At 45.5% G+C, this 26,110-nt stretch overlaps 1 protein-coding gene across 3 annotated transcripts; it reads left to right on the forward strand.

The window, feature by feature from the left end:
* Positions 1–4,825: 4,825 nt before the first annotated feature.
* On the forward strand, positions 4,826–24,592 carry LOC142579121 (flavin-containing monooxygenase 5-like). Of its 3 annotated transcripts, none has more exons than XM_075689014.1 (6): positions 4,826–4,913; positions 8,072–8,311; positions 11,218–11,635; positions 12,944–13,270; positions 17,057–17,257; positions 22,536–24,592. In XM_075689014.1, the coding sequence occupies exons 2-6, from the start codon at positions 8,100–8,102 to the stop codon at positions 22,998–23,000; spliced, it is 1,623 nt and encodes a 540-aa protein (XP_075545129.1). In that variant the 5' UTR covers positions 4,826–4,913; positions 8,072–8,099; the 3' UTR covers positions 23,001–24,592. The 3 variants fall into 3 exon arrangements, with proteins under 3 accessions (XP_075545129.1, XP_075545128.1, XP_075545130.1); XM_075689013.1 differs by having other exon boundaries at positions 4,845–4,973; XM_075689015.1 differs by lacking the exon at positions 4,826–4,913 and having other exon boundaries at positions 8,062–8,311.
* The last annotated feature ends 1,518 nt before the right edge of the window (positions 24,593–26,110 follow it).

Consider the following 26,110-nt stretch of genomic DNA (forward strand, 5'->3'; position numbering starts at 1 on the left):
GCTTCCATAGCGGCGATTCTAAGCGCTCTATAGACGACATTGTAAGTAGGCTACACCGGAGTTAAGTGATACTCTATTCCTGCACTATCTCTCCCTCCTTGTTTTCCTTTTTGTTTTCCCCGTCTGTTTTGTTTGTTCCATACATTCCTTAATCGCTGGAGCTTATTTTGATGATTGGTATAACCGGCCCTCGTTGGCCTGTTATTTCCATTTCTCATTATTTAATTAACAACCGTTGCCGTAGCTCAGTTGGTTGAGCACTGCACGTGCCTGCAACACGAGACGCTGGTCTCAGCTAGATATTTGCATTCTGGATATATGTTGTGTGTGTTGTGCGTGTTATAATGTGTCTGCCGCGTTTCCTGCATGTATCCTTTAATATCATCGCATTCGCCTGGAGCAACATGCTAGGTGTGGCGCGAAGCAACTCTCCCTAAAACTATCTTGTTTTCGTTAAAGTCTCTCTCTTTCTCGCTCTCTCTCTCTCTGTCGCTCTACACACAAACACATGTCATGCGGAGGTTGTGGGCCTGGCTCTCACCGGCAGCAAAGTTTGTTTCTTCCACTTTGATTTCCATATTTCTCTATTGCAAATACGAACTCTATCGCAAATTCAACCCTCATCAGCACTAAACTATACAGTTTAATGAAAAAAATGTGTTAATTTTCTCTGTGCCTTCGTTGGCTTCATTTCGTTATTATTACTGAAAAAGCGATCCCCTCGGTTTTCCATGCCTTCGCACACCGCTATATCTGGAAACAACACTAGCCAAACGGACTTGGGTCTCAGGGACAATAAAGTTTATCTTTCTATCTCTCTTTACAGCCATACGTAGGTCAACGGTGTCGGATGCCGGAGTTTGTTTACCCCGTAAGCTTCTCAACCCCCCCACCCCTCTTTTTTTCGGAGACCGCCATTTGCCTTTAGAAATGCAGCTTGTCAGTGAAGCACACGAGGTGAGGAGACCAGAACAATGGGTACGGCTTGTTAAGCCGCTCATCTCTTAAACATGCAGAATAGGCGGCCTGACCTGTCTGTCTTGCTCTTCTTCATGGATAGTGAACAGCCGGGGCCCAGCACCGATAAAACCCTTGCAGACTACATGGAAAACATGGGGAAGGCGGGAGATGGAAATTCAAGACGATGAGCAAAACGAGAACAAGGTGAAATCAGGAGCTAGCGTTTCGACAACATTACAATCCGACGCTATCATGTCTGTAGGTTGTGTGTAAGTAGTACTTTAATACTCCTCTGACGCATTTTACTTTGAGAAATTCAATTAGTTCAGTAACGCCTCTGCGCCATGCAGAGGGCCTGCGTTCTTCGGGATGCGCGGCTCGCGATGATTTTTTTCGCTAACGGACTACGCCGCCAACGCCGACACCGGATTTTCTGCGACACAGGGCCCTTAGTGCTGTCGCGGTAAAACCCAGTATCGAGTGTCCAATACATTACCTGATTATGAGCGTGTCGCCCGCTGGACAGGCGCGGCATACTGGAATGCGTTGGGTGCTGGTGCGAAAAGCAGCGAGAAATGCGTGGCGCCTGACTACCGTGTACATATCCTTTTTAAATGCAGAAAGCAACAGAGACCGTTTTGTTGCAATAAAAGAAAAACAACCTATAAGTAAAAGAAAAGAAAGGTACCTCCACCACCAGGATGTCATCGTCCGCCCTGGAGATCCCAAGCACAGTACTTGTTTGTTTGTTTGTTTGTTTGTTTGTTTGTTTGTTTGTTTGTTTGTTTGTTTGTTCTGTCAGTCCAAGAACGGACCATTACAGGAATAGATAGAAATACAACAAAAATGATACAAAATATCGGTACCATGTAGAACAAAAAAACAATACAATAGCAGTGTCTGTAAAAGGTGACGTGCGGTGATCAAAGACAAAACACTCGCAGTATGCGCATCATAAACAGAAACAGTTGCTATGACGCATTCATATCCTTAAATAAGACTTTACCACTACGCCACGGCGGCGCATAATGGAACGTGAATAATTTGCCGCATCCAGCGCACTTTCGGTTTCACCCAGACATGGTAGATGCGTTATCGTCCCGAAACTAAAACTCATGCCTCTATCAGAAAGAAAGAGTTGTAAGTGTTCAGTGGTATGCCTGGAAGGGGCTACATTACTGGTTTTCTTTTGGGATTGGTATTTTAGCTTCGAAAAATGTCTTAAATGGACCGCCGACCCATGACGCTGTAATTAAGGCTGTTACTGCCGATTTTCATATCCGTTTCTAGTTATTCGCGCAAGGTAAATGCAACATTTTCTTGCTTCAACGATACGGTTCGATCAACACGTCTGTGTAGTCACATATCTCCGACAGAGAAGCGCAGGCTATGTTGCGGCTGGCAGCCCTCGACGGCAACACATACACGTATGTTTATAACGCGTCACATCGGCGCTGATCGCTTCTTATGCTGACACTGTCGACACAAAAAGCAGTTGTTTATTTAAGAACACTGATGCGAAAACTGAAATATACAGTGAGTCGTCCTCGTCAGATTTGTTGATTCTTGAGCCCAGTCGGGCCGCTAACGTGTCGACAGACTCGATGGGTCGACAGACTCGACAGCCTATGGCCTTCGGTGGAAGGGAACAATCCCGGCGCGGTTGCCTGGCCAATGTTAAAATGTGCGCATTCGAGTATCGGAGCCTCTTAAATATTATTTTTCAGTACACTAGGGAAAGTGGGAGCGCACGAATCACCTGAGCTTCGTTAAGCGAGCGATAACATCAATCAGCGGCCGCTGCAGGCTTCCTGGGGTACGTTTCGAACACGTCTGAACGAATTCTCGGTTTCGTGTCGACTCCACAACACTGCGACAACGGCGAAAACTCGCAGTCATGAGATGCGCACAAACTACAAAAGAGCGAGGCGTTATCTGCGTTAGCGTATTTTCGTTCAAAAATTTAGCTATCCGCCAAGTCAAAAGAGAAATGAAAAAAAAAAACGGAAGTGATCCTCAGTACCACATATGCATGTATAAACGGACCAGCTCACGCACCTTTATTTCAAGCTGCAACATGAAATAGAAATTTACGACCACGAGATATACAGGAGACAAGTATATCTGGCGATGAAATTGCATCAAGCATTTAATATTCAACAGCGCCTATACTCTCTGCATACCGGAACCAGTGCGGCACAAACGCGACCAGCGCAATTTTGAGTACGATCCAGCGAGCTCCTCTGAGAACCACTGCAGCGCGTGTACAGCACAAACCAGTGCGCCCTAGCGTCATAGAAGTGAAACCAGTGTCTCGTGCAGGGTGACTCAGCTCTTATCCAGCGTTCTCACTGAAGTCCCTGGGACTCGAAGCGAGCACCAGCGTCGCCAGTGCGATCCAGTGTCAAAAAAGCACACTGGTTTCACACTGAATGGCACTGGAAGACGCTGTTTTTGCAATAGGGCCAGCGTGTAGGCAACTTTTACAGTCGTTACAGTCGTTTTACATGTATAGTTATGGACTGCTAACCTCCCATTTATGTTACTTGTACAGCCATAATAGTAATGCATTTATGTTACGGTGGTGTGCGTTGCCATCCCGTTGTAAAGAACAGATTTAGAGGGAGAGAACTGGGGCTTGCGCGAGAGCTTATAACACATTGTACCGGGAGAACTGTATATAGATTGACTTCATAGACCAACGCCTTAGTTCCCTAGATCCTCTCTTAAAGCTCCGCCTTCCGTGAGATTTTCCACACCATGACGTAGTATGTCATCTATAGCATGCTGTGGTATTTGCGAATGACTATTCTTTCCTCATCGGAATGGACAGAAGCCCTGGTTGTGAAGCATGTGGATACAAAGAGACGATTGTGCATCTACTACCTGAGTGTTCTCGCTTCGGTGCGCAAAGAGCCTGCACCCTCCAACAGCCTCAATATATTCGACAACCGTCCTCCTCACGCCTAAAGTGGAATCTTTGAACCTTGGCCGCCGTTAAATCGAGTGGCAGTAAAAGCACTGTGTTTTTGAAGATATCGATACTCCGTGAAAGAACGCCATCGGTGCCAGGCGCCTCATGTTCGTGGACATTTCCTACTCGTTAATAAATGCGAAGCTCTTCTTGGCGAACATTTGCCACTTTGACACTATCTATCTATCTATCTATCTATCTATCTATCTATCTATCTATCTATCTATCTATCTATCTATCTATCTATCTATCTATCTATCTATCTATCTATCTATCTATCTATCTATCTATCTATCTATCTATCTAGCCGCCTACGTCTTGGTGCTCTCATAGTCGTTTTGTTAACTTGGTATGTACCAAAATTGGCGCAGTATGACAAGAATGTATGACGAACATAAATGATAGGTCATGACATGCCTGTCGTGTAGGTCACGAAACAGCCGCGTACGTCTTGGTATGTACCAAAATTGGCATAGTATGACAAGAGTGTATGACGAACATAAATAATAGTTCATGACATGAGTGTCATGACATGCGTGTCATGTAGGTCATGAAACAGCCTTTTCTATATGCTTGCTTGCTTGCAGACACATACACGCACGCACGCACACGCACACACAGGCACACACACACAGGCACACACTCACGCACGCCCGCACATACACAGTCGTACGTACATGCGTGTGTGAGAGAGAAAAAGAGAGGCAACAGAGCTATATAGCAGAGATCCCATTCGCTCATGAGGTGTGCAGTTCTGCCGATATGGGCCACAGATGCACCCTAGATAAGAGAGGGGAAAAAATGAAAACGAGCTCTGCGATAGGCCACTACAACGACACTCTTCCATAATCTCCTCTGACGTCGCTATCTTCAACTGCGCACTCGTCCTCGCATTTCTCAGATCCATATATTAGTAGTTAAGGCTGTGCACAGCGGCCGCAGTCACCAGAGAAGCGTTTTCGAAGCAAAGAACCTTAAAGTACGTATACACATTGCGCATTCGTATGGCGTATCTACAACGCCTCTGTTAGCTGTCCGGGTGAGTTTTGATTTAATTATGGGGTGGCTAGGTGTTGCGGTGTAAATATGGGATGTTTCCAAAACACGCCTCTAACTGCTAGAAGTATGTGTTTGTAGCATATATATATATATATATATATATATATATATATATATATATATATATATATATATATATATATATATATATATATATATATATATATATGGGGAAATTGGCAGTCACAATTTTTCAACTGTGCACTGGGATAGCCGGCTCTTACGTAGTCTAACTTCCCATCTGTGTGCTGTTATTAAACAAACAAACAACAGGAGATTTCAGACACAGTGACAATTTTCGTTTGTGAGAACTCACAGCAGCGACGCGCAACAATATATCAAACGATGATCGCTAATAAGTTACTTAATGAACTAAGTGACTCACTAATGAACCTTTATACGCTTCTAGTGCGTTTGTAGGAATTCCGAATATCATACCAGCCAGTGTTCAAGACATGTCCATCGTGAGGCTAGCATCCGTTTGTATACATCCAGCCAACATACATTCTTGCGCCGTGATACAGCCCTAAGTTTTCTGCTAAAGGGCATTCCGCGTATTCTCGTGCAAAAAGGTCTTTGAGTATAGTGGGAGTTGACGACGAAACTACGCCAAAGGCCAATACATTTCGTCGATGATTTTAGGCACGCACACGTCAATACTGATGATAGTCTTAAGTCGACAAGCCTCAAGCACTAACTGGTTTCAATCCCACAACAACAACAGAGCTAGAGTTATCAAAAAAAAAAAATACCGGGAATATTCGCGATTATCGCCAAATTTATTGCGACCTTCGTCGCGCTGAGTTCTGCCAAGTGAAAATTGTTATTTTGTCTCTGATTTCACACCCTTAATAAATGTAATAAGTCGTAGTGGAAACGACCAGCAGATACTTCACTCGAAACGCGTTGTTGCCAAGAAACCTACTCGCCCAAAAAAACAAAAGCTGTTGTATGTAGATAGTGGAGGCAAAGGAATCGTGCGTAAGTACAGCGAAGCCAAGGCCGAAAATAGCTGGCGTTTGTAGCTGCGCCTCGAGAGCGTTGCAGGCTGCCATGGTCAACACTGATGTTTAAGCAAGTGTTGCTCAGACGGATGGCGGTGAAGGTGCGTAACCTGTACGCGCAACTGACGTACAGCTTTGCTGTATGTCAGTCGCATTTGTACGACAGGTCGCATTTGTACGGTAGCATTTGTAAGTTTCTATTAGTTCACTCTTTCGTATACAGTATAGACTCTGCTGAAAATTAATTGCAAAGGAACTGAAGAAGTGGTGCATTTATGCAAGCGTTTCTTTTTAAACGAAGAAAGCCTAAATTCTAACATACTCTTTCATTCCCGTAACGTCGAGAGTTACCGATACCCACGTGAAAATAAGAAAAGGGCGAACATGCTCTTGTTCAAGTTTCTCAGCCTGTTTTCACAAAGTATGGTTATGTCGTAAGCGAAGGGTTGGTCAGCAATTTTCAAGCTTCCTTGTCCAAACCAGGCAACAGAATATTAATTCCATTCGTCGTGGTAGGTTTATAACGCCGGAAACACGAACTCTTGTCATAACGAAGAGCTAGGCTGCAGTGATGTTATGTGATAGTAGCTTCGGCGCCCCCCATCGCGAGAAGACGACAAAAAAATTCTATTATGCATCTAGAAAGAAATAATTGAAGCCCGTGGGCTAATATTCGGGGAAAAAGCGAAATATTGTTTCTTTTGGCCTTCGTTCCAGACATTCAAAACATTCAATTAATGGTATTGAAACATATGCTATTAGAAGTGTACTAATCAATAGTTTTCATCGCTTTCCGCAGCAGAGTGCAACTATAATCATGTGATCGGGTTAAAGAAGGCAGGGCACTCGAAATCTGTTACTTCTTTGACGTCAGCTAAAAACAAAAACTAAAAACTGGAATTTAGAGCGGTCAATTTTAGAGCGTCCGTGATCTTTGATGTTCCCTCACAGAATGAAGTAGTTTTGTAATTCTTTGCATATTGTTTGTTTTTCCTACAGTAAAATTCAGTTGACAGTTAGAGCCGTGCGGTGTCGTCTCCTTCCCATGGTATTTGTCCTAGTCACGCTAATGAAGTTATGAGTACATACGAACTTGCCCAATTCTCCGCCCTGAGCTTGCGCAGTATAGTGCGCTGACAATGCACGATGGATAAAAGATATTCGCTATACACAGAGTCGCGCAATATTAGCCACAACGTTTCATTACCATTAAGCCCAATATAGCTCCAACATGTATTCCAATTTATGGGAATGCTATTTAGTAAGAGGTATGACAGCTCAGCCAGATGTTTCACGAAATATTATCCAAGGCCCACATCAGAGTAAAGTTCCTACGCTAGAACCGACCGTAATTACGAGTAGGGTTCCGCACATCGTGATGGTGGAAATATTAGCGAAGGTGGCCAATGGCAAAGAGAACTTACAAAGGAAACCCTCTGTACCTTCTGCTCCAGTTCCCTGTGCCATATTGAAGCTGCCATCAGTGGATGATTACTAATGACGTTTTGTTTTATTTTTAGCGAATAGTAGAGAAACCTGTACATATAGTGTGCAGGGTGTATGTAGATATAGATAGCCCAGATTACTTATATATGTATAGTGCAGATGACTGCGCGTGGCGCACAGTGTGGTATGTTGATATTGACACCATATGTGCTCCTGTACTTATAGTTTCACGGGTAGTAACTAGCATAAAGCATTAATGTAACCAGCTCTCGATGGACGGGCAAGGTTTCCCAGTTATTTGCATCGCTCTCTTTCTCTCCCCACCCGCCGTGGTTGCTCAGTGGCTATGGTGTTGGGCTGCTGAGCATGAGGTCGCGGGATCGAATCCCGGCCACGGCGGCCGCATTTCGCTGGGGGCGAAATGCGAAAACACCCGTGTACTTAGATTTAGGTGAACGTGAAAGAACCCCAGGTGGTCAAAATTTCCGGAGTCTTCCACTACGGCGTGCCTCATAATCAGAAAGTGGTTTTGGCACGTAAAACCCCAAATATTATTATTATCTTTCTCTCCTTCTGCTGCGGGCTGTTATGTCTCGTTGTCATTAAGTTCGCTTTTTTTTTCCTCGAGTCAATACCAGTAATCTTGGAACCAGGCGATGTCGAAGAAGAAAGTCTGCGTAGTGGGCGCCGGGTCGAGCGGACTGACGTGCGCGCGCCAGATGCTCGACTACGGCTTCGACGTGGTGCTGTACGAGCGGTCCGCGCACATCGGAGGCCTCTGGGCGTACCACGACGATGACGTCGAGGGACGGGCGTCCGTCATGCGCACAACCGTCATCAACACCAGCAAAGAGATGAGCGCGTTCAGGTATCATCATCACCATCCTCTTTTCATAGAGTTAGTACACTGCCATATTTTCTTCATGTCCACTGCCGGACGAAGCAGTCTCCAGACACCCCTGTTATGCGCCAGCCGGCTCTTTCCTATATGCTGGCACACTTTCCCGTCTCATCGCATCACCTATGTTCTCTGTCGTGCTGGACTGTGTTTCCCATCTCTTGGCACGCATGCTGCTACTCTGGAGGAGCGCCAGTTATTTGTTCCGCATTCCCTTTTACTTGTTAATCTTGACTATATAAACATCATCTACCGGCCGCGTTCGTACTCTGGTCCATACTGCCGTCTTTCGAGACTTGTCTCCTTAACGCATGCTGGTAACAAACTCAGGCGACCTCGCGTTCCGGCGCAGGCAACGTGAACCTTTCGCAATGTCGGCGCCGAACGGTCTGGGATTTCTTTAGCGCAAGAAAATAGTTTAAGTACGAAGGACCCATTCTTTTTCTTAAGGTGGCAAATTTTGTGAGCAGTTTCTGCACAAAAAGGGCCCAAATAAGCGAAAGTACCGTAAAACTCGTAAAATAATCGCGAAGGCGTGAGCGTCGCGGTTAGAGAACGAAATTCACACACACACACACAAAAACTATGCACTTTGGCCTTCATATATCGTTCGGCAATAAAGATTACTTTTCTGCTTGCGAGACTTTTCGAATAAAAGATCTAGCAGCCTAGGTTACTCTAGTGCTTCTCCTTGGCGTTTTTCTAATTTGGTTCATTAGCCCAATCGCGCTGTACGAAGGAGTCGATAGCGTAACGAGAAAGGTCTTAAGAAACAGAAGATGCGGCTTATGGACACTCGTTTTTTTTTCTACACAATCGACGATGCGAAGGATCACTACTTTTGCTTCTCGCAATGCGCAAGATCACAAAGAAGCATCGCGAATACCGAGAGTATAGCGTGCGGACATTGCCACAAACACTCGTTTGTGAAATTATGCGATAGGCATATTAATGGCATGCAGCTACGTAGACAGCCTACCAAGGTTTATGAAAGCCTGTGATTATCGTGATTCAATATGCGATCGCTCAGATCGCGGGCATAAATACACACATTCTAGTGAAATCCCCATATTCTCTCCCCCACCCCAATTCCCTTCTGAAGGAATAATCCAGCAGAATAAGGAGCCCTCATCCTACCGGCATACTTAGCGCGCTCAAGTCATTCGGAAATAAATGAGCACGTACAGATTAGTATCAGGTCCACTCGGACATTTCATATTTACTTTTATCCTTTTTTTCTCGAACTCTTTTCTGGAATCTTTTAATCCCATTCCCCATCCCTATACAGAGTAGCATGCCAGCAGTTATATACGCGCCGGCAAAATTCTCTGTTTTTCCAATAAAGAGCCCTCTCTCTCTCTCTCTCTCTCTCTGCAGATACAGTTCTTACTATTGCAAGAATAGAAACAATTTTAAATATTTTGTTACCGGAATGTAACCACAGTGTGAACGAAAAGCTGAGTTAGTGCCAAGACTAATTCTTTCACATGCCCAGGAACATTTGCCTTTCCATGAAGTGTACCGAAACCTACGGCTTCACAGGTGTCGCAGCCTTGAATTGAAAACAACGCCGTAATCGGCTAAAGGAATCCAAAAACAAGACTCCTCTAACCATCCCCGTCACAAACAAACACTAGACAGGACACCGCACTAATCCGAAACACTTACAAAAGCACTTACATTAGCCAACGACGATATCCAACACCATATTGCTCTGCCAAACTGGCGTGCGTGAAAAACACCTGGTGGCACTCCATGTGCAATGGAAATGTCCAACACTCTCCTCCACAGCTTTTAACTCGCTCACGCACTCCACCCAGTCTTTTCTACACCTGGTAGAGCTGAATCGGCACCCTACAAGAGCTATATGCCCAAGGCTATAGTCACTGCTGGTAGACCCCATAAAACAAGTCAATGGGTCTAGACAAATGGATGCAGCTTTTTGCGCACAATATGAGGACGAAGAACAGGCTGAGACACACGAGCGCAGAAAGCTGCATTCATGTCCTACCAACATGCGCAAACAGTCCCCTTAGTGAACTAGACAAATGGACTCAGCGCCCAGGCCGGGGACCTATCTGGACTCCGACAGCAACGACTCGGACTAGGAGTCGCTCAGAAATAAAGTTTCTCTCTCTCTCTCTCTCTCTCTCTCTCTCTCTCTCTGGTTGCATTTATGTGCAGTCAAGCCATTTGTGGATATCTTTTTCGCCACGACCCACGTCGAGTTCCAGACAAGACCAAACTGCCTCTCACTAGACTGCACATCATTCAACAGCACCCCGAAAAGGTCACTCAGCATTGTATGGGCACCGGCTCACCACGGCATACTTGCAAATAAGGCGGCTAACGCCATCGCTCGAACATTGACTCAGCGTGAGGGCGCCGAAAGCAAGGCAGCCGATCCCGAGCGCATGCAGCCCTTGATATCATCTGTAAACAAAGACGCCACGCAGTATTATAGACTGTCACGACAAATATTACCCCCTCCCACTACACACACGCGCAAATGCCTCCCTGGAGAGCAAGAACGACGTGTTCGCGCCCTCCAGACTTATTCCTTCCCTCATCCTTCCAAGCTCTACCTTTTCTATACTAGCCAGTACTCTCCGCACTGCCGCTTGAGTGAGAAGCCTGCGACACTCAGACACATGGTGGGCGGATGCGATCAGTCTCCACTTACTCCCTCCCCAACCTCCACCTTCCCACACTCGAGCTTTACGAGATAGACTTGGCGAGCTCTGGTCCGAACGACCAGCTTCGGCTAGTTGAAAAGGCTATTGATGCCACCTGAGCTAAAGGCATCCTGGGCTGAGGTCGTCACCCTTAAGCATCATCAAGACCAAGCCCACTTTTTGGACTTTCCCGGCCTGCAGTGACTATCCGATGCCCAAGGACTTCCCCAACTACATGCACAACACCAAGATGCTGGGCTACTTCCGGAGCTACGCCGACCACTTCGGCGTCACCAAGCACGTAAAGACGAGACATGACGTGGTGCAGGTCACGCCAGCCGCCGACTACGAGAAGACAGGCCGTTGGGACGTGCTCGTCAGGGACCTGGAAGCGAACACCGACCGCACGGATACGTACGACGCCGTGGCCGTGTGCGTGGGCCACCACGTGTACCCGAACGTGCCACACTTCAAGGGACAGGAGAAGTTCCGCGGCCGCATTGTGCATACGCACAGCCTGAAGAACGCCGACACGTTCCGAGACCGCCGGGTGGCCGTGATCGGCATTGGAAACTCAGGGCTCGACGCTGTCGTCGACGCCAGTTACGTTGCCCTCGAGGTAAGCATGACGTATAGCAGCTCGATCGCGACTGCATCAACCTCCCGCAGCCATGGCCTAGTTGTAGAGCGCTCGCCACAGCTGCGGGAGATTGTGGGTTCGCTTCCTACCGCAGCCGGGCAGCCACTGGTTCTCAAATGGGCATACGTGTACCCCGGCCTGGCGTTCGGCTATCTTCAGGATTGATTCGCATGTGAAAGGAGCATGCGCCCTCAATTCCCGTCGAAACCCTCGTGAACATATTCAGACCGCATGCACAGATCACTGCGTTTTGGGCGTATGACTACGCTTCTCCATTAGCATGGATGTTTCAAAGGTCCGTGCAGGTCAGTCAGGTGGCGCCTGAGGTAGGCATGACTTAAAAATTTCGTGACTTCTGCACGGAGCCATTTCGCTAATGCCCCACACCAGGGCCGGAATACGTAACGATTCTTGTTCATGCTCTTCCATTCCGCACTTCGTGCGAGGACCGAGCGGTGCTCGATCCGCACAAGTTGTCACCAGAGCAGGCCAACGGTGATAGGTGAATGATAAAAAACAAATGGATTCGAGCGAAAGGCGAATACTTACATTATACCAGCCCAAGCTCTGTGTCCTGTCAAATTCCTCCGTGTTTTCAAGTTATGTCATGTTGGCGTTTTGAGTAAGTGAGAGAGGGCGCAATGAACCAGTCAGAGCTCGCAAGTGGGCAAATTTGACAATATATGGCGCAATTTGATAATTTTACATAGTAGCACCCCTGATGGACCGTTGCGTAAGCCTGTGTCTACGCGTCTGTACATCAGCTGGCCGAGTCCGTAACGTCTGATGAAACTTTTGACTAGTCGCTTCGAAGCGCTCTTGCAGCGTTACTATAAGTTCTGCGAAAGACAGCTTTAAACGCGGTAATAAGCAGGTCAACACGCGTAAGTCGAACTTTATTCATTGCTAATATGGCCCACTTAAGCTCACAGTAAAGCTTATCTTTGCTGTCTTACGAGACCTTTGAAAAGCCACCGGAACGCTTTGAATGACCAGCCGGAGATGCCATTAGTGTCAGCGTCACAGAGTTTAAAAGAAACAAAGACAGGACGAAGAGCAAATAACATTCATTGGCATGTGCATATGCGTATAACCTCGCATGAGAGAAACAGTCAATACAACCTCTCTATCCCTCCAGCATGGTGCCGCGACGAAAATAGGGCTCTTCCAAATGTTCTGACCTGTAGAAATTTCTTGGGAACACGTTGGGCGCAACTTGTTTCTCTGTCCAACACGCGGGATCATACCCCGCCCCTCCCGGCTGCTTAAGCAACGAATTCCTCGCAGACGTATCTGTCCACGAGGAGGGGAGCTTGGGTGTCCCGGCGCGTCGGCCCCAACGGCGTGCCCATCGACATCTTCCTTAAAACGCGACTCAAGACCTACCTGTTGCGCGCCTTGCCGATCTCATTCGCCAACGACTACGTGGAAAACTTGTTGAACGGGTTCTTCAACCACGAGGCTTACGGACTCAAGCCCCAGCACCGCTACAGCGCGCAGCACCCGACCATCAACGACGCGTTGCCGAACCTCATCCTCAGTGGGAAGGTTCGCGTCAAGAAGGACATCGTCGAGTTCACCGAAGACGGTGTGCTCTTCCAAGGTGACGACAAGGTGAGACATCGCGCCAGTTAAATATTGGCGAAATTGCTATCGATCGCAACGTGATAAATTTTTCGATCCCTTAGTTCGTCAGAACGAAATACCTCATAAGTTTGTAACATAAGTGGTGGCGCTCTTTGGCCAAACCTGGCCCTTGCGCCATAAAACACCACACATCATCAACATAAGTTGCACAAGCCATGTGCGTCACTCTTCGGGACATCGTGAAAACAGTGACTTAGACTAGTATAAGAAAGGTGCAGGTTGCGTTGCGCCATGCGGTAGAGGAGTGCTCGAACTGAAACGTGGAGGGTTGGAAATTTTACTGTAGGAAATTGACTCGCCATCCTGGCCATGCGAAAGCGGACGTCCAGCGATGCTGTTACAAAACCACCACCACAGCAACTGCTGAGGGGGTTATCAAAGGCTTTTAATTTATGTTCGGATGCTTGTTTTGAGCCTGTTCTTTGTCGAAACGTATGCTGTTTTGGGTGTTGTATGGGTGATTTCAATGCATGTATGCATTGTTCGCTTCACTTTGCTGAGCGCTTGTATAGCCTCTGCCTCACGGGGCTATGAGCCATTGCATTTTTGTTTGCTTACGGAGGTATGAGCCATTGCTTACGGGGATATGAGCCATTGTATTTTTTCTTGCTTACGGGGGTATGAGCCATTACTGATGATGACAGATGCTTGTTTTGACTTTGGTATTTATTGAGACGTACGCTGTTCTATACTTTGCATACGTGATTCCAATGAATGTATATATGCACTGTTCGTTTCACTTTGCTGAGTGCTTGTACCCCCTGAATTACGAGGGAGATGAATCACTGCATTTTTTCTTGCTTAGGGAGGGGAGATGGGTGTGAGACATTGCTGATGATGATAATTTCTGCTCATGCACGGACATGGAAAATGCAGACCACCGAGAGGCTAGCAGCTTCGCTGTGATAATTCGTTTCGAGCACACTTTTTGAACTCCGATTGCGCGGGCAAAATCTTCCTGTCATCTTTGCGTCATATGCATGCTAAAATCATGTTCGAATTCAAGTATATTGCCTAAACGCTGGGAATCCACTTATAATCATTAACAGTGAAGGTCGAGCAATAATCTTCATAGAAAGACTTGAACGTGGCAGGAACCTCAAAACGTGCTTCATTTGAGAAGTGCTCGACGGTGCAAGTGATGAGGCTATTTGGGAGGACAAAGTCGTTTGTGAAGCGGTTCATGATTGGCTGTCATGTCTAGGTCACGGTGCCGCTTGTATCAGTCGGCTGAAATTTCACTGAGAAAACGTCAACCAGAGCTATTTAATAAAACATTTCCTTTGCTTTCTAAATCGTAATAAATAGCTTTTCTGTTTGTTCCACCCGATTAGCAGAAAACCTGGCGTAGTGGGTAAGCGCCATTGTTAGAAAGGAAACCAAACCAAAGCCAATTGAGGTCACTGCGGCCAAGCAGGCGATCCTGTCTTAGAAATTGCGGAGGTATAGAGTTTCTTGGCGCGGGTTTTCGAGGAGCTGGTGTTTCTTTTACCATTCGTACGAAACTAAACGCCGACGCTTCTTGTATATAAGCTCCAGCGAATAGGTGCAGGGCCATAAATGTAGTAAATCTGTGTGACGGAAAAAAAATCACCGACGATTACGATACCCAATGCGAAATTTGAGCGCAGCTCTGTACGTGTTTTCATTTCGCGGTATTCTGAGGCAAATAATTTGAGACAGACATGTAGCAAAGTCGGCAATTGTAGGAAATCTGATCTGCGGGTGATGCGCGCCGGCTTTTATACATGACTCGTCGAAGTTTCCAGGGTACTCGCTGGAGCCGCTGGGTTTACAGAAAGTACTATACAATTCGCGTCGCGCACACAATCAGATTACAAAAAATCGCAAACTATGACAGTCGAACCGAGCGCGAACGGGATCCAGACAAGCAAACCAAACAAGCGCGAGCAAGAGTGGACACGAGCAGATAGTACGAAACGAGTGGTCCGGCTGAGACCAGATACGAGTACGCGTCGAGCGGTAGGGCGGGTCCGTGCGAAACCAGTTTCCCGCGCGTACGTCGCTGAAGGGGCCGGTCTCATTGGTCTCCACCGTTCGCGGCTCGCGTTATTCATCTGCCGCTACGCATTCGCCCTTTCATCTTTCGCTGTTGTGCTCGTTCGCTCGATTACGCCGCCGCTCACCGCAGGAACGGGCCATTAGACCTGCGCTCTAAAGAAATGCATGGAACAAGCATACGTATGTGAACACGTAGTACATGCATTTATACTTGTAGTTGTTATTGAAACATGCAAATGATGTCGCATTTCAACCGTTTTAAGTGTTTTCGCAGAGACCGAGGTTTCTTTTTTTTTAACCACAGTGCAAGTCGAATTGAATTGAATTCTGGGGTTCAAATTGCCAAAACCACGATTTGATTATGAGGCACACCGCAGCGAAGCACACCGGATTTTTACCACTAGGGGATCTTTAACGTTCCCCAGTGTACGGGACACGGGCGTCTTCGCATTTCGTTGCCATCGAAACGCAGCCGCCGTGGCCGGGATTTGATCCCGCGACAAGCATGCCGGCATATGTTGCAAGCGCATGCAGGCGCGCATGTCAAGTACTCGTGCAGAAGGCCCCGCACCGGCACTGAATGCGCTTATGCCAGATGTACCTGCACGCCAGCGGTGCGCACAAGGAAAGAAGGCGTCTTCCGAGGCAACGTGGCAGAAGAGCTACCACACACACAGACAGGTCGCCCAGCATTCGAAACGGCAGCTGCGACAACCACCAGGCACTTGCTGTAGGAGTACCGAAAGTGTGCACTCCTCCGACGAAAGCACCGGGGGCATGTGGCCAGCTTCGAAGATGTGGATCCGTCCCTCAGCGGAGGCCGACAGTGTCCTGCCAGCACTGTTCGCCTTTGCTGCGGGATCAGGCATGAATAATAGCCTGGTGCAACCATGCGGGGAAGCATTATTCGGCGGCTGGCCCTGTCCTCATCTCCCAATTCCTCAATTCCGTTACCCTTAATAGGCAAATGAGCCATCCATTTTAATAAAGCTGTACCATACCATACCATCCCGCGACCTCGTTCCTATAGCAGCGCAACACCATAGCCCCATAAGCCACCACGGCGGATCAGAGCGCAAGTAAACTAACACGTACAACAATTCAGGCGAAAGACCGTTATTGAAAATAAGCTGGCAGACGCATGTGGATGTTTTGCACATTCAAATGCACGTTCTAAACGAAACCATAATTTTTTCCTAGATATCATTTCTCATAGAGTAGAATCCTTCATTCTCGCATCGCTAATGGATGCACGACTATGCATCTATGTAATATGCATCTCGCAAATAAAATCAGTCTTATCAACGCAATGCATACGATTTTAAACATGCTGAAATATTTCTTACTTTAAAGACTGGCGAGGTGCGTTAAACATGTGTACCTGGCTTTCTTTTTTCACATCACAGCAGAACGGCGGCACGGAATGACATAACACTCAACCGCGTTTTAGGTGTCAGCCTAAATTAAAGTATGTCTTATCTTAAAGCGTTGATCGTAGGATTAGATGTAGCATGTGCCATCTGTCCAGGCCACCAGAATTTACGATTATTACGAATTCTTAATAAAGAAAAGCGAGAAAGGTTATATTTAGCAAAACCTGCCATTCGTTATAAGCTTAATTTGTGCGACTAATGCCGAGTAGTCAGGGTATAAACCTCTGGAGATGTGTTTATAAAGTAAATTCTACCTGAGATGATCTCGTCTCTGGGTTCTGCGCGCGTGGTGTTTCAGGTGACCCTATTGGACGACGTCATCCTGGCCACGGGATACCAGATCAAGTTTCCTTTTTTGCCAAATGACGTGGTGCCCGTGGTGGACAACCAGGTGCAGCTGTACAAGTACGTGTTCCCGCCCCAGTTGAAGCATCCGAGTCTGGCCATCATCGGCCTCGTCCAGCCGGCCGGCGCCATGTTTCCCATATCTGAGCTGCAGGTGAGTCCGCCTCAGACACTACGCAGTTTCGTCGTAGCATGTAAAGGAGGCGCTACCCACCGTAATATTGCAAAGCGTCAAATGGGCGCAGCAGATATATGATGACATCTTGTGACACGGTGCTCATGAAGTAGTCTAGAATATCGTGACCCTGCGCCTCAAAAAACATCCGGTAGCATGTTTTATCAGCTTACTATGCCGTAAAAAAAGCAAAAAAAAGCGCGTTTTCGAGTTGTTTCAACTTGGAGAACATATCTTCTTACGCTTCCAAATATAATTAATGTGTTACGAGACTCGAGTGTAAATGTTTAATGTGTTTAGTGTAACTTAATGGCGAAATCAATTCGCCGAATGGCGGTTAGCGGCATAGGAAAGACGGTTGAAAATCCATTAGCTTCTGTTCTGGCACACTACGGCAGCTCATCGCTGTCTCTCTTGCCCACTGAATTTAACAGGCTATCTACGTGGTAAAAATCGGAAGCTTCTATATAGGCTCTCTACTTGATCTCTACAGTGGAGTAGTCTTATACTGCGTTCTGTGGTGGTGCAGTCTTAATTATCCGATGGCTCGAAGGCCATAATCCCGACGCAACCATTTGCACCGCCCAGAAGTGTCACACGACAGAAAGTCGATTATGCCTTATGGTTTGAGCACCTCGTCCCCATATGTTACCACCAGTGCTACTGTTTCCGCTTGTTTCAGTCCCCGTATTTCACTAAGACTAATATGCTAAAGCATACATGCACTTACTGGCTGAAATTCTCTAATGCCACCGCCGTCATTTTCTTCTTTCCTCCTGCTCTAAATTTTATTGCTCGCAGGTTCGATCGAACAGTGTGTTGTGGCGGACGTGCAGCTGCGAGCGAGTGATACTCACGTGATTTCACGCTCCCAATTTTTTATCCCAGTTCCACCTGGCGAACGGCAAGCACCCTTTTCGGTAGACTATATACAGGGCGCAAAATAAATAGTTCCCATTGCTCAACTTGCCAGTAATCTGGTGAGGGGGCGCATTTTCTTTTTTCTTTTCAAGCCTAAAAAAAGTTCATGTTGCTGCTTCCCTCGGTTCCCTTCCAGCACGTCTATTTTCGGAGTAAAGCTTGAAGTTTCTGGTAGACGTGCTTAAACAGTTGTATACGTATATATACATACATGAGTTTCTTAAGAATATGCAGTTATTTTTTTTATATCAGAAGGCGATGAGGGAAGTGAGCATGGCGTTATTACAGAGTAGCTTCTAGGCGAGGTGAACACACACATGCCGCTAATAAGCAGATTTTCAGAAGATTAATTAACACGAATGTGTTAACGCTTTATGAGAACCTTGAGAGCAGTTGTCGGTATATATATATATATATATATATATATATATATATATATATATATATATATATGTGTGTGTGTGTGTGTGTGTGTGTGTGTGTGTGTGTGTGTGTGTGTGTGTGTGTGTGTGTGTGTGTGTGTGTGTGTGTGTGTGTGTGTGTGTGTGTGTGTGTGTGGAAAATTTAAAGGCGGTCACATTTTATTGCAACCAGATTGTTTAAATATCTTGAAAATTGATCCTATAGTCGGATACAACTCAAGTCTGCAGTGAAGCCCCGCCCGCGGCCTCATAACCGCCTGCATTTACCACTGGGTGCTACGTGTCCATACTGCTCCGTTCCTGTGACGGAAGCAGATACATACCGCCTAATATGGAGATGTACTGGTTTAAAATCGGAACGCTCGCGTCTCCTACTGCAAGCCGGCCTCCGCTACAGTGTGACAACCAGCTATGACCGCTGGATACATGACAACAGATTCCACAAAACACAGCTTCAATTCATACACAACACAGACCTCACAGCACACATATAATACATATATACGCGCCAAGAATTATGCCTTAAGGACAAGTCTTTATCGCAATAAAAAAAACACCGCCTGCCACTTTTCCGCCGTGAGGCTGCAAATAGTTCGTACTTTAAACTTTCCCTGTTACCTAAAGAAGGCGGCAACCACAAAAATAAATTATAAGCGCGTAATTTTGTACGTTTTCATTCGTCTGTTAAAGCTGAACGGTGAAAGCCTAATTGTTTATTGAACTGAAATAAAGCACTTGCTTCGCCGGAACCATTTATTGTAAGGTTTCACTTAAGCTGGCAGTGAAATTTCATGAGTAAAACGGCGTCAGTTTATTGACATGAACAGTGTCGCGGACTTTTGAAGACTGTAATGCTGAGACTCCATACGCTTTGCCCGTATCTGTCGCACACCCCATCGCTTTCGCCGATGAAAATACTCTTCAAGAACAGCAGGCGCACCGCAGGTATCAAGTACGACGCCATTTTAAGATGGTCGCATGACGATTTTGTTTACTTCTATGTTTGGATGGCGGAGTAACAAACCCGCGCGGTCCGTGTGCCTTGGTTGTCAACCGCTGTTTCTTCTTAAGTTGTATGCTACTATAATTCAGATATCCGTCATCATATTTCAGCGCTCAACCCAGGCAATCGAAACCGAGCGCGCCCGGAGCGCACTGAAGGCCGGCCCGCTATCATGTGAGACGGAAACGCCCCATAACGAAGAACGCGATAAAGTTTGTAACAGAACGTTACGGCAAATGAGCGTTACGGTACTGATATGGCAAATGTTGCCAGGCATAAGGCATTTGCCGCCACCTGCTGTATCAATATTTGCCGCGACCTGACACCATTCAAACTTCGTCACACACTTTGTCACGTGGCGTTTCCGTCTGGCGTAGCGGCGCGGCGCGTTCGATTTGCCTGAATTGAGCGTTGATTTAGTTTATGAATGTCTCAAACTAGGCGTGATTTTCAACATTTCTCAAAAATAGGTGCGCGTTATTAATGTCACTAGTGCCAAATTTGCCAAACAGAAAACTACGCCCAGGTACTAATAAAAAAAAAGGGTAACTAATAATTTGTTGCTAATGATTCTTCTGAAACTACCGTTATTAGCGGCAAAGAATGTCCGCCTCAGCTACGGAAATCTGCAAGAATGCCACGTTCACAACTCTCATAGCCTTCTTGTTAGAATATATATATATATATATACATATATATATATATATATATATATATATATATATATATATATATATATATATATATATATATATATATATATATATATATATATATATATACACATAAACGAACCCTTCCGACTTTTTTCTTTTTTTTTCAATTTGCCTGTGGCACATAGCACAATCCTAGTCCATGCGCTGGTCTATATCGAAGAGGGGAGAAATTCATAGTCGAGTAATTAACAATCAATGCTCTAATTAAGTTTTTACCTGATTACGTTATTGCACATATCGAAATTTACAAATTCTAGACTGGAGAGTTCGCAAGGGGACTCCACTTGGAACGAATTATCAGGTTGACACCAGTTTCGAGAAATTAATTCCCTAACTTTGCGTAGAAATGCATTGGCTTTCCAGCTTTTGCGCTTCGGTGCATAAAACGACGTTTTGTTGAGGAGGTACCTGGAAAGGTAGTGCATTTCTAGCTCAAGTTTGGTAACTAATAATTTGCCGTTAATTATTCTTCGGAAACTCACTTTGTTAGCGGCAACGAATGTCCGCCTCACCTAAAGAATTCCTTTGCAAGAACGCCACGTTCCACTACGATCATAGCCTTTTTGTAAAAGAAAAATATGCTTGTGCCATATGGTAATTAGTTAAAACTTATTTAGCGAATTTTTGTGAATTAGTCGATTCTGCGTTTCAATATTTTGTGCAAGTAATGTCCACATGCCTCTTCTATAGTAAACCAGCTCTTGGACTAGAATTGTGCTATCCGCCACACGCAATTTTTAGACCTTTGAACACGTTTGGTGAAACACCCTGTATATATACAGGGTGTTCCAACTATACGCACCAAGATTTAAAAATATTCAAATGCCACGTAGCTGCACAGAACCATGGTATTGTTGTTTGCCGTCGCTTGGAGATAATCAGGTTATTTTCGCATTCCGCCTAATTACATAATTAGTCTTAATGAAATAGTCAACTTCTCAAAATATTATAATTAGGTTAAAAGTGTCAATGAGAATATTGTAGAGCAACGTGAAAAACTGCCGATACAGCTTCCTGCTGCTCAATACGCGCTGCATGAAGGTGTTTTTTCCGAGCGTGAAAGAAGCACACGAATGAACGTAACATTGCAGCAAAGCTTCCGTAGGGGCGAGTTGTTACATGTCCAGTAAAAGCGAATAGCGCGAACCAGGAAGTCAAGTGCTTCTATGCGTGTCCCTCTCATTTTGTGGTCCTCCTGGTTTGCGCTGTTCTCTTTTACTGAATGCAAAATTACCACCTGACTGGCCGCTTGAGGAACTTTGCGTGTATTCGCGGTCTTCTTTCACGCTCGGAAAAACACTCTTGTATAGCACGCATTGACCAACAGGAAGTTGTATCGTGAGTTTTTCATGTTGCTCTACAATTTTCTCATTGACATTTTTAGTCTAATTATGATATTCTAGAAGTTGATTAATTTATTAAGACTAATTATGCGATCAGACGGAATGCAAAAAAATATATAATCTGGATAAGCGACGGGAAACAACATTACCTTGGTTCTGTCCAGCTACGTGGCATTTGCATATATTTAAATCTTGGTCTATGATAGTTGAAACACCCTGTATATTCTTAGAAAACACCCAATATACTTCAGCACATAAAAGTTAAAAGGTGCCGAACGATTTTAAGAGCATTCAAAAATTTCAGTGTCAAGTATGTGAAACTAGTATTTCCTTAACAATTATATATACAAATAAAACTGTAGACATGCATGAAAAGATTATGCAGCAAGACATCAGATTGCAGATATAAAGCTCAAGATAAAACATCTACATATTATGCAGAGACATTTATCTGCAGCCACACAAACAAAAGTGTAACACGGAAGGTGCATTTTGCATAACCTCACTATTAGCGCTATATGTACTGGTGTCTAGCTAACACAGCGCAAGTACTTATTTTATTTTATTTTATTACTTTTTTTAAGCGAAACCTTCTTCGCAGATAAAACCAACTGAACATATGTTGTTTGCAGCCTCCCGAAGATGACGCCATAATTTCTGTTCTTATTAATTAATTAGTAGTGATTAATTATACAATGTTTCTAGAGAATATTTGAAAGCCTCGCTTTTATTCGTTTGCGGCGCGCTACCTCAGTCTGCGCAGCTCTTTCTCCCGCATTATCATCTCACCTTTCTATGTTTCCATTGACAGCAGGGTTGACTAATATTTGTCTCGATTGCACACGTGCACAGAGTCGCTGGATGGCCGAGCTGTTGTCCGAGAAGCGCTCGCTCCCCTCGGAGGAAGCCATGTTCGAGGACATCCGCAAGAAGCGGGACTCCATGCGACGGCGCTACGTCGCATCGCTACGCCACACCATCCAGGTGGACTGGATCAACTACATGGACGAACTGGCCAGCCAGATCGGCGCACGACCCAACATCCTGAAGTGCTTCTTCACGGACAACGAGCTCTTCCGCGCGCTGCTCGGACCCTGCGTGCCGTACCAGTTCCGGCTCGAAGGTCCGCACCCGTGGTCAGGCGCGCGGCAGGCGATCCTGGACTCGCGCTACAGGGTGATGTACCCGCTCAACGATCGATGCACCGCCTTCGAGAGACAAAAGAAGGGCCCGTCGGCATTCGTCTACACCTTCCTTTTCTTCTTCGTGCTGGTCATTGCGTACGCACTTTCCGGACTATGGCAGCATCCCCAGTAACTGCGCCCGTCGTTGTTCATCACTTCCCGAACAGCAGCGTTTCAGCCCAATTCAAGCAAACTCAAATTATTGTGCGCCTCTCCAATCTTGCATTCAATTCATTCAATTCGGATGTATCCACCATGTTGAACATATTACAGTCGAGCGCCTCTGCAGTGAACGCCCCTACAACCAAATGACTTGTGTAACAAAGGATTTCGCATGTCCCAGCCGAATTCCTGTCTTTCATATGTATTGTGAACGCCCCTACAGCGAACAGCACTACAGCGAATTCGCCTGTACTATATATAGGAAGAAATATGTCCTATTTCTAACCCCTATCTCCCAACCCCAGTGTAGGGTAGCAAACCGGATACTTATAATATCTGGTTAACCTCCCTGCCCCTTCCTCTTCATCTCTCTCTCTCTCTCTCTCTCTCTCTAGACTTCCCCCACCGACCTATCAGTTGCTTTACAAAGAACGCACGTAGCCGCACTGCCGATGCACTCTCGCAGCTAGCCGCCCACGAGCTGTGGTATTACATAGAGAGCACTGGCCGACAGCACAAGAAATAGTACCACGTGGGGGTGTCCGGACACTGCTGTACACCCTTGGTAGCCCGGTTTCGCCGGGAAACATGCCGTGAACCTCTCCACGCCATGAGGTCGACTGAAGTCGCACGTTGCGTTCGAAGAAGTGTCGAGAATGAAAGCTGCGACTTCTTTAATTGTATGCTTCCTGAATTCATGTCAACTAAAGGTTATATTTTCTTGAATGTGATTAGTCAATTCTCTGGTGAACGGCTCGCACGCGACCTTTACAACGAACTGTACAACAAAGGATTTTGGAGGTTCCAAAGCGCTTCGTTGTAAAGGTCTTTGACTGTAAACGTTAGTCTGTGTGTAATTGAAAAAGTTATCGTATACGCGTAGTGCACAGCCACCTAACGGGCGCTTCCAAAAGTACGCTCGTCAGCAGTAGCAGACGACAACGCTTTGCAGCAAGGATGCATGGCTGCGATTTCTCCTTTGTTCGTGTACCAGACTGCTTCTTCCGCGGCGACAGCTGCAGAAAAGACGCTGACCTCTATGGGAGTACACGTGAATCCGATTTTACCGGTGTTTGGGACAACCCGGTCCACATACGTGCCAGGTGCATTCCGCATACAAACGCAATGAACCCATGGAGTTACATGAAGTGGAGCTCATGTTAACTAGCCGCTTGGTTTTGTTAAGTAATGCGATGTCTCAGTCGTTTCTTCTTTTTTTGTTTTCTACCCTTGCCGTAATACTGCTTCTGTACCTCAATAACAGGCACATGTCGTTAGTGCAGACTTGCATCTCAAATAAATCTGCACGTTTCGATGTCTGCAGATGTCGTAGTGATCTTTCTGCCGATGAATACATGTGACATCACCGAATAAGTACCTTCAAAGTCGCCTCAAAAAGAATAAAATTGCTAATTTACTGATGAAAATGCGTGCACTAGACAACGAAGTCACCAAACGCACGGGTTAATAAGAGCGCGAGCTAGCGCTGTACCACCGATGCAATTCTGCCACATACGCCAACGAACTGCCGTTCCCACTGCAGTTCTCGCAATTTTAGATTCCCTTAGAGAGCTGCTTAGAAACGTACCAAGCTAAAGTCTGGCCAACTTTTCCGTAGTTCTTTTCTTTTTCCCTCAAATGTTACTATAGTAGGATACAACTTAAAAAACAGTACTTGGCAACCAAGGCACAGGGACCGCGCGGCATTGTGTTACTCCGCTAGCCAATCACAGAAGCAAACGAAGTCGTCGTCATGCGACGTCTTCAAAATGCCGTCGTACTTGATACCTTCGGAACGTCTGCTGTTGTTGGAGAGTCTTTTCATCGACGGAAGGGATGAGGTGTGCAACAGATATTGACAATGTGTAGGAGTCTGAGCGCTTCACTCTTCAAAAGTCCATGGTACAGTTCATTTCACTGCCGAGTCCGTTTTACTCATAAAACTTCAATGCCAACAGAAGTGAAACTTGACAGTAAATAGTTGCAGCGAAGCAAGAGTTTTTATTTCAGTTCAATAAAGAATTAGGCTTTCATCGTTCCACTATAATAGACGAGTGAAGAAATAAAATTAAGCGCTCATAGCTTTATTTTTGTAGTTATCACCTTATTTAGGTAACAGGGAAAGTTTGAAATACGAACTACTTGCAGCCTAGCGGAGGAACAGTCGCTGGCGGTTATGAGTGCGTTGGCGGGGCTTCACTGCAGACTTAAGAGGAAGAGTTAGCTCGGGTGCTCCTGTCTAAATACATGTAAAAGGAGAATTCGTTTTTTCTCAACAATCACTGCACCAAACTTGACGATATTTGTTGCATTTAAAAGAAACCCCTAAAATCTAGTGACTGTTGGTTCCGAATTTTTTATTTAGGTCGTCATTTTATGCTAAAAATTGGTAAAATTGCACATTTTCAGAAATGAAGTTTACAACTCCGTATCTCTACAATAAAAACGATATCAAAATTCTGTGAATTACATCTGACAGTACATATAAAGGGGAAACAATTCATATGTTACACATGAATCTAAAGGAATTATGTAATGTGGGAATAAAGCTTTTGCGAAACCCTTGTACACAGCGTAACAAATTCATGTAATATAAAATTTGACATACAGAATTTGTTCGCTTTCAACGATCTAATGGATGCCGTTTACAGAACCGCGATATCGGCTCTTGACGGAGAGCTATTAATTTGTAAACTTCGTGCTTCTATTTATTTTTTTTTTAACTTTTGAATTTTGGGACAAATTTTCAATAAAATTCAGGCCCTAAGCCGAACTTCCGCTTTCAACAGGCACTTTAATTTGAGTTTTTATCTCAAATACAAGAAACTATTAAAATCGGTCCAGGGGTTATCTCAGGAAACAGTTTTTGCGTTTTACGTGTATTTGAATAGGCCGCGTCGGAGTTGGGCCCAAGCTAAGGCTTCCTCTTATGTTGTGTCCGACTACAGAGAGAGATGCCACATGATATATTTAAAGGCAGAGCAGGGCCAGCCAAAGTAGATGGGCGCTAGCGGCCAGGCTGGGTTTAGTCCTCGGCGGTGTAAGATAACAAGAAGGCAGTCAGTTCAGCACAAAATGCTC

The sequence above is a fragment of the Dermacentor variabilis genome, chromosome 4 (genome assembly GCF_050947875.1).
Source record: "Dermacentor variabilis isolate Ectoservices chromosome 4, ASM5094787v1, whole genome shotgun sequence".
In the NCBI taxonomy this organism is placed as follows: Eukaryota; Metazoa; Arthropoda; class Arachnida; order Ixodida; family Ixodidae; genus Dermacentor; species Dermacentor variabilis.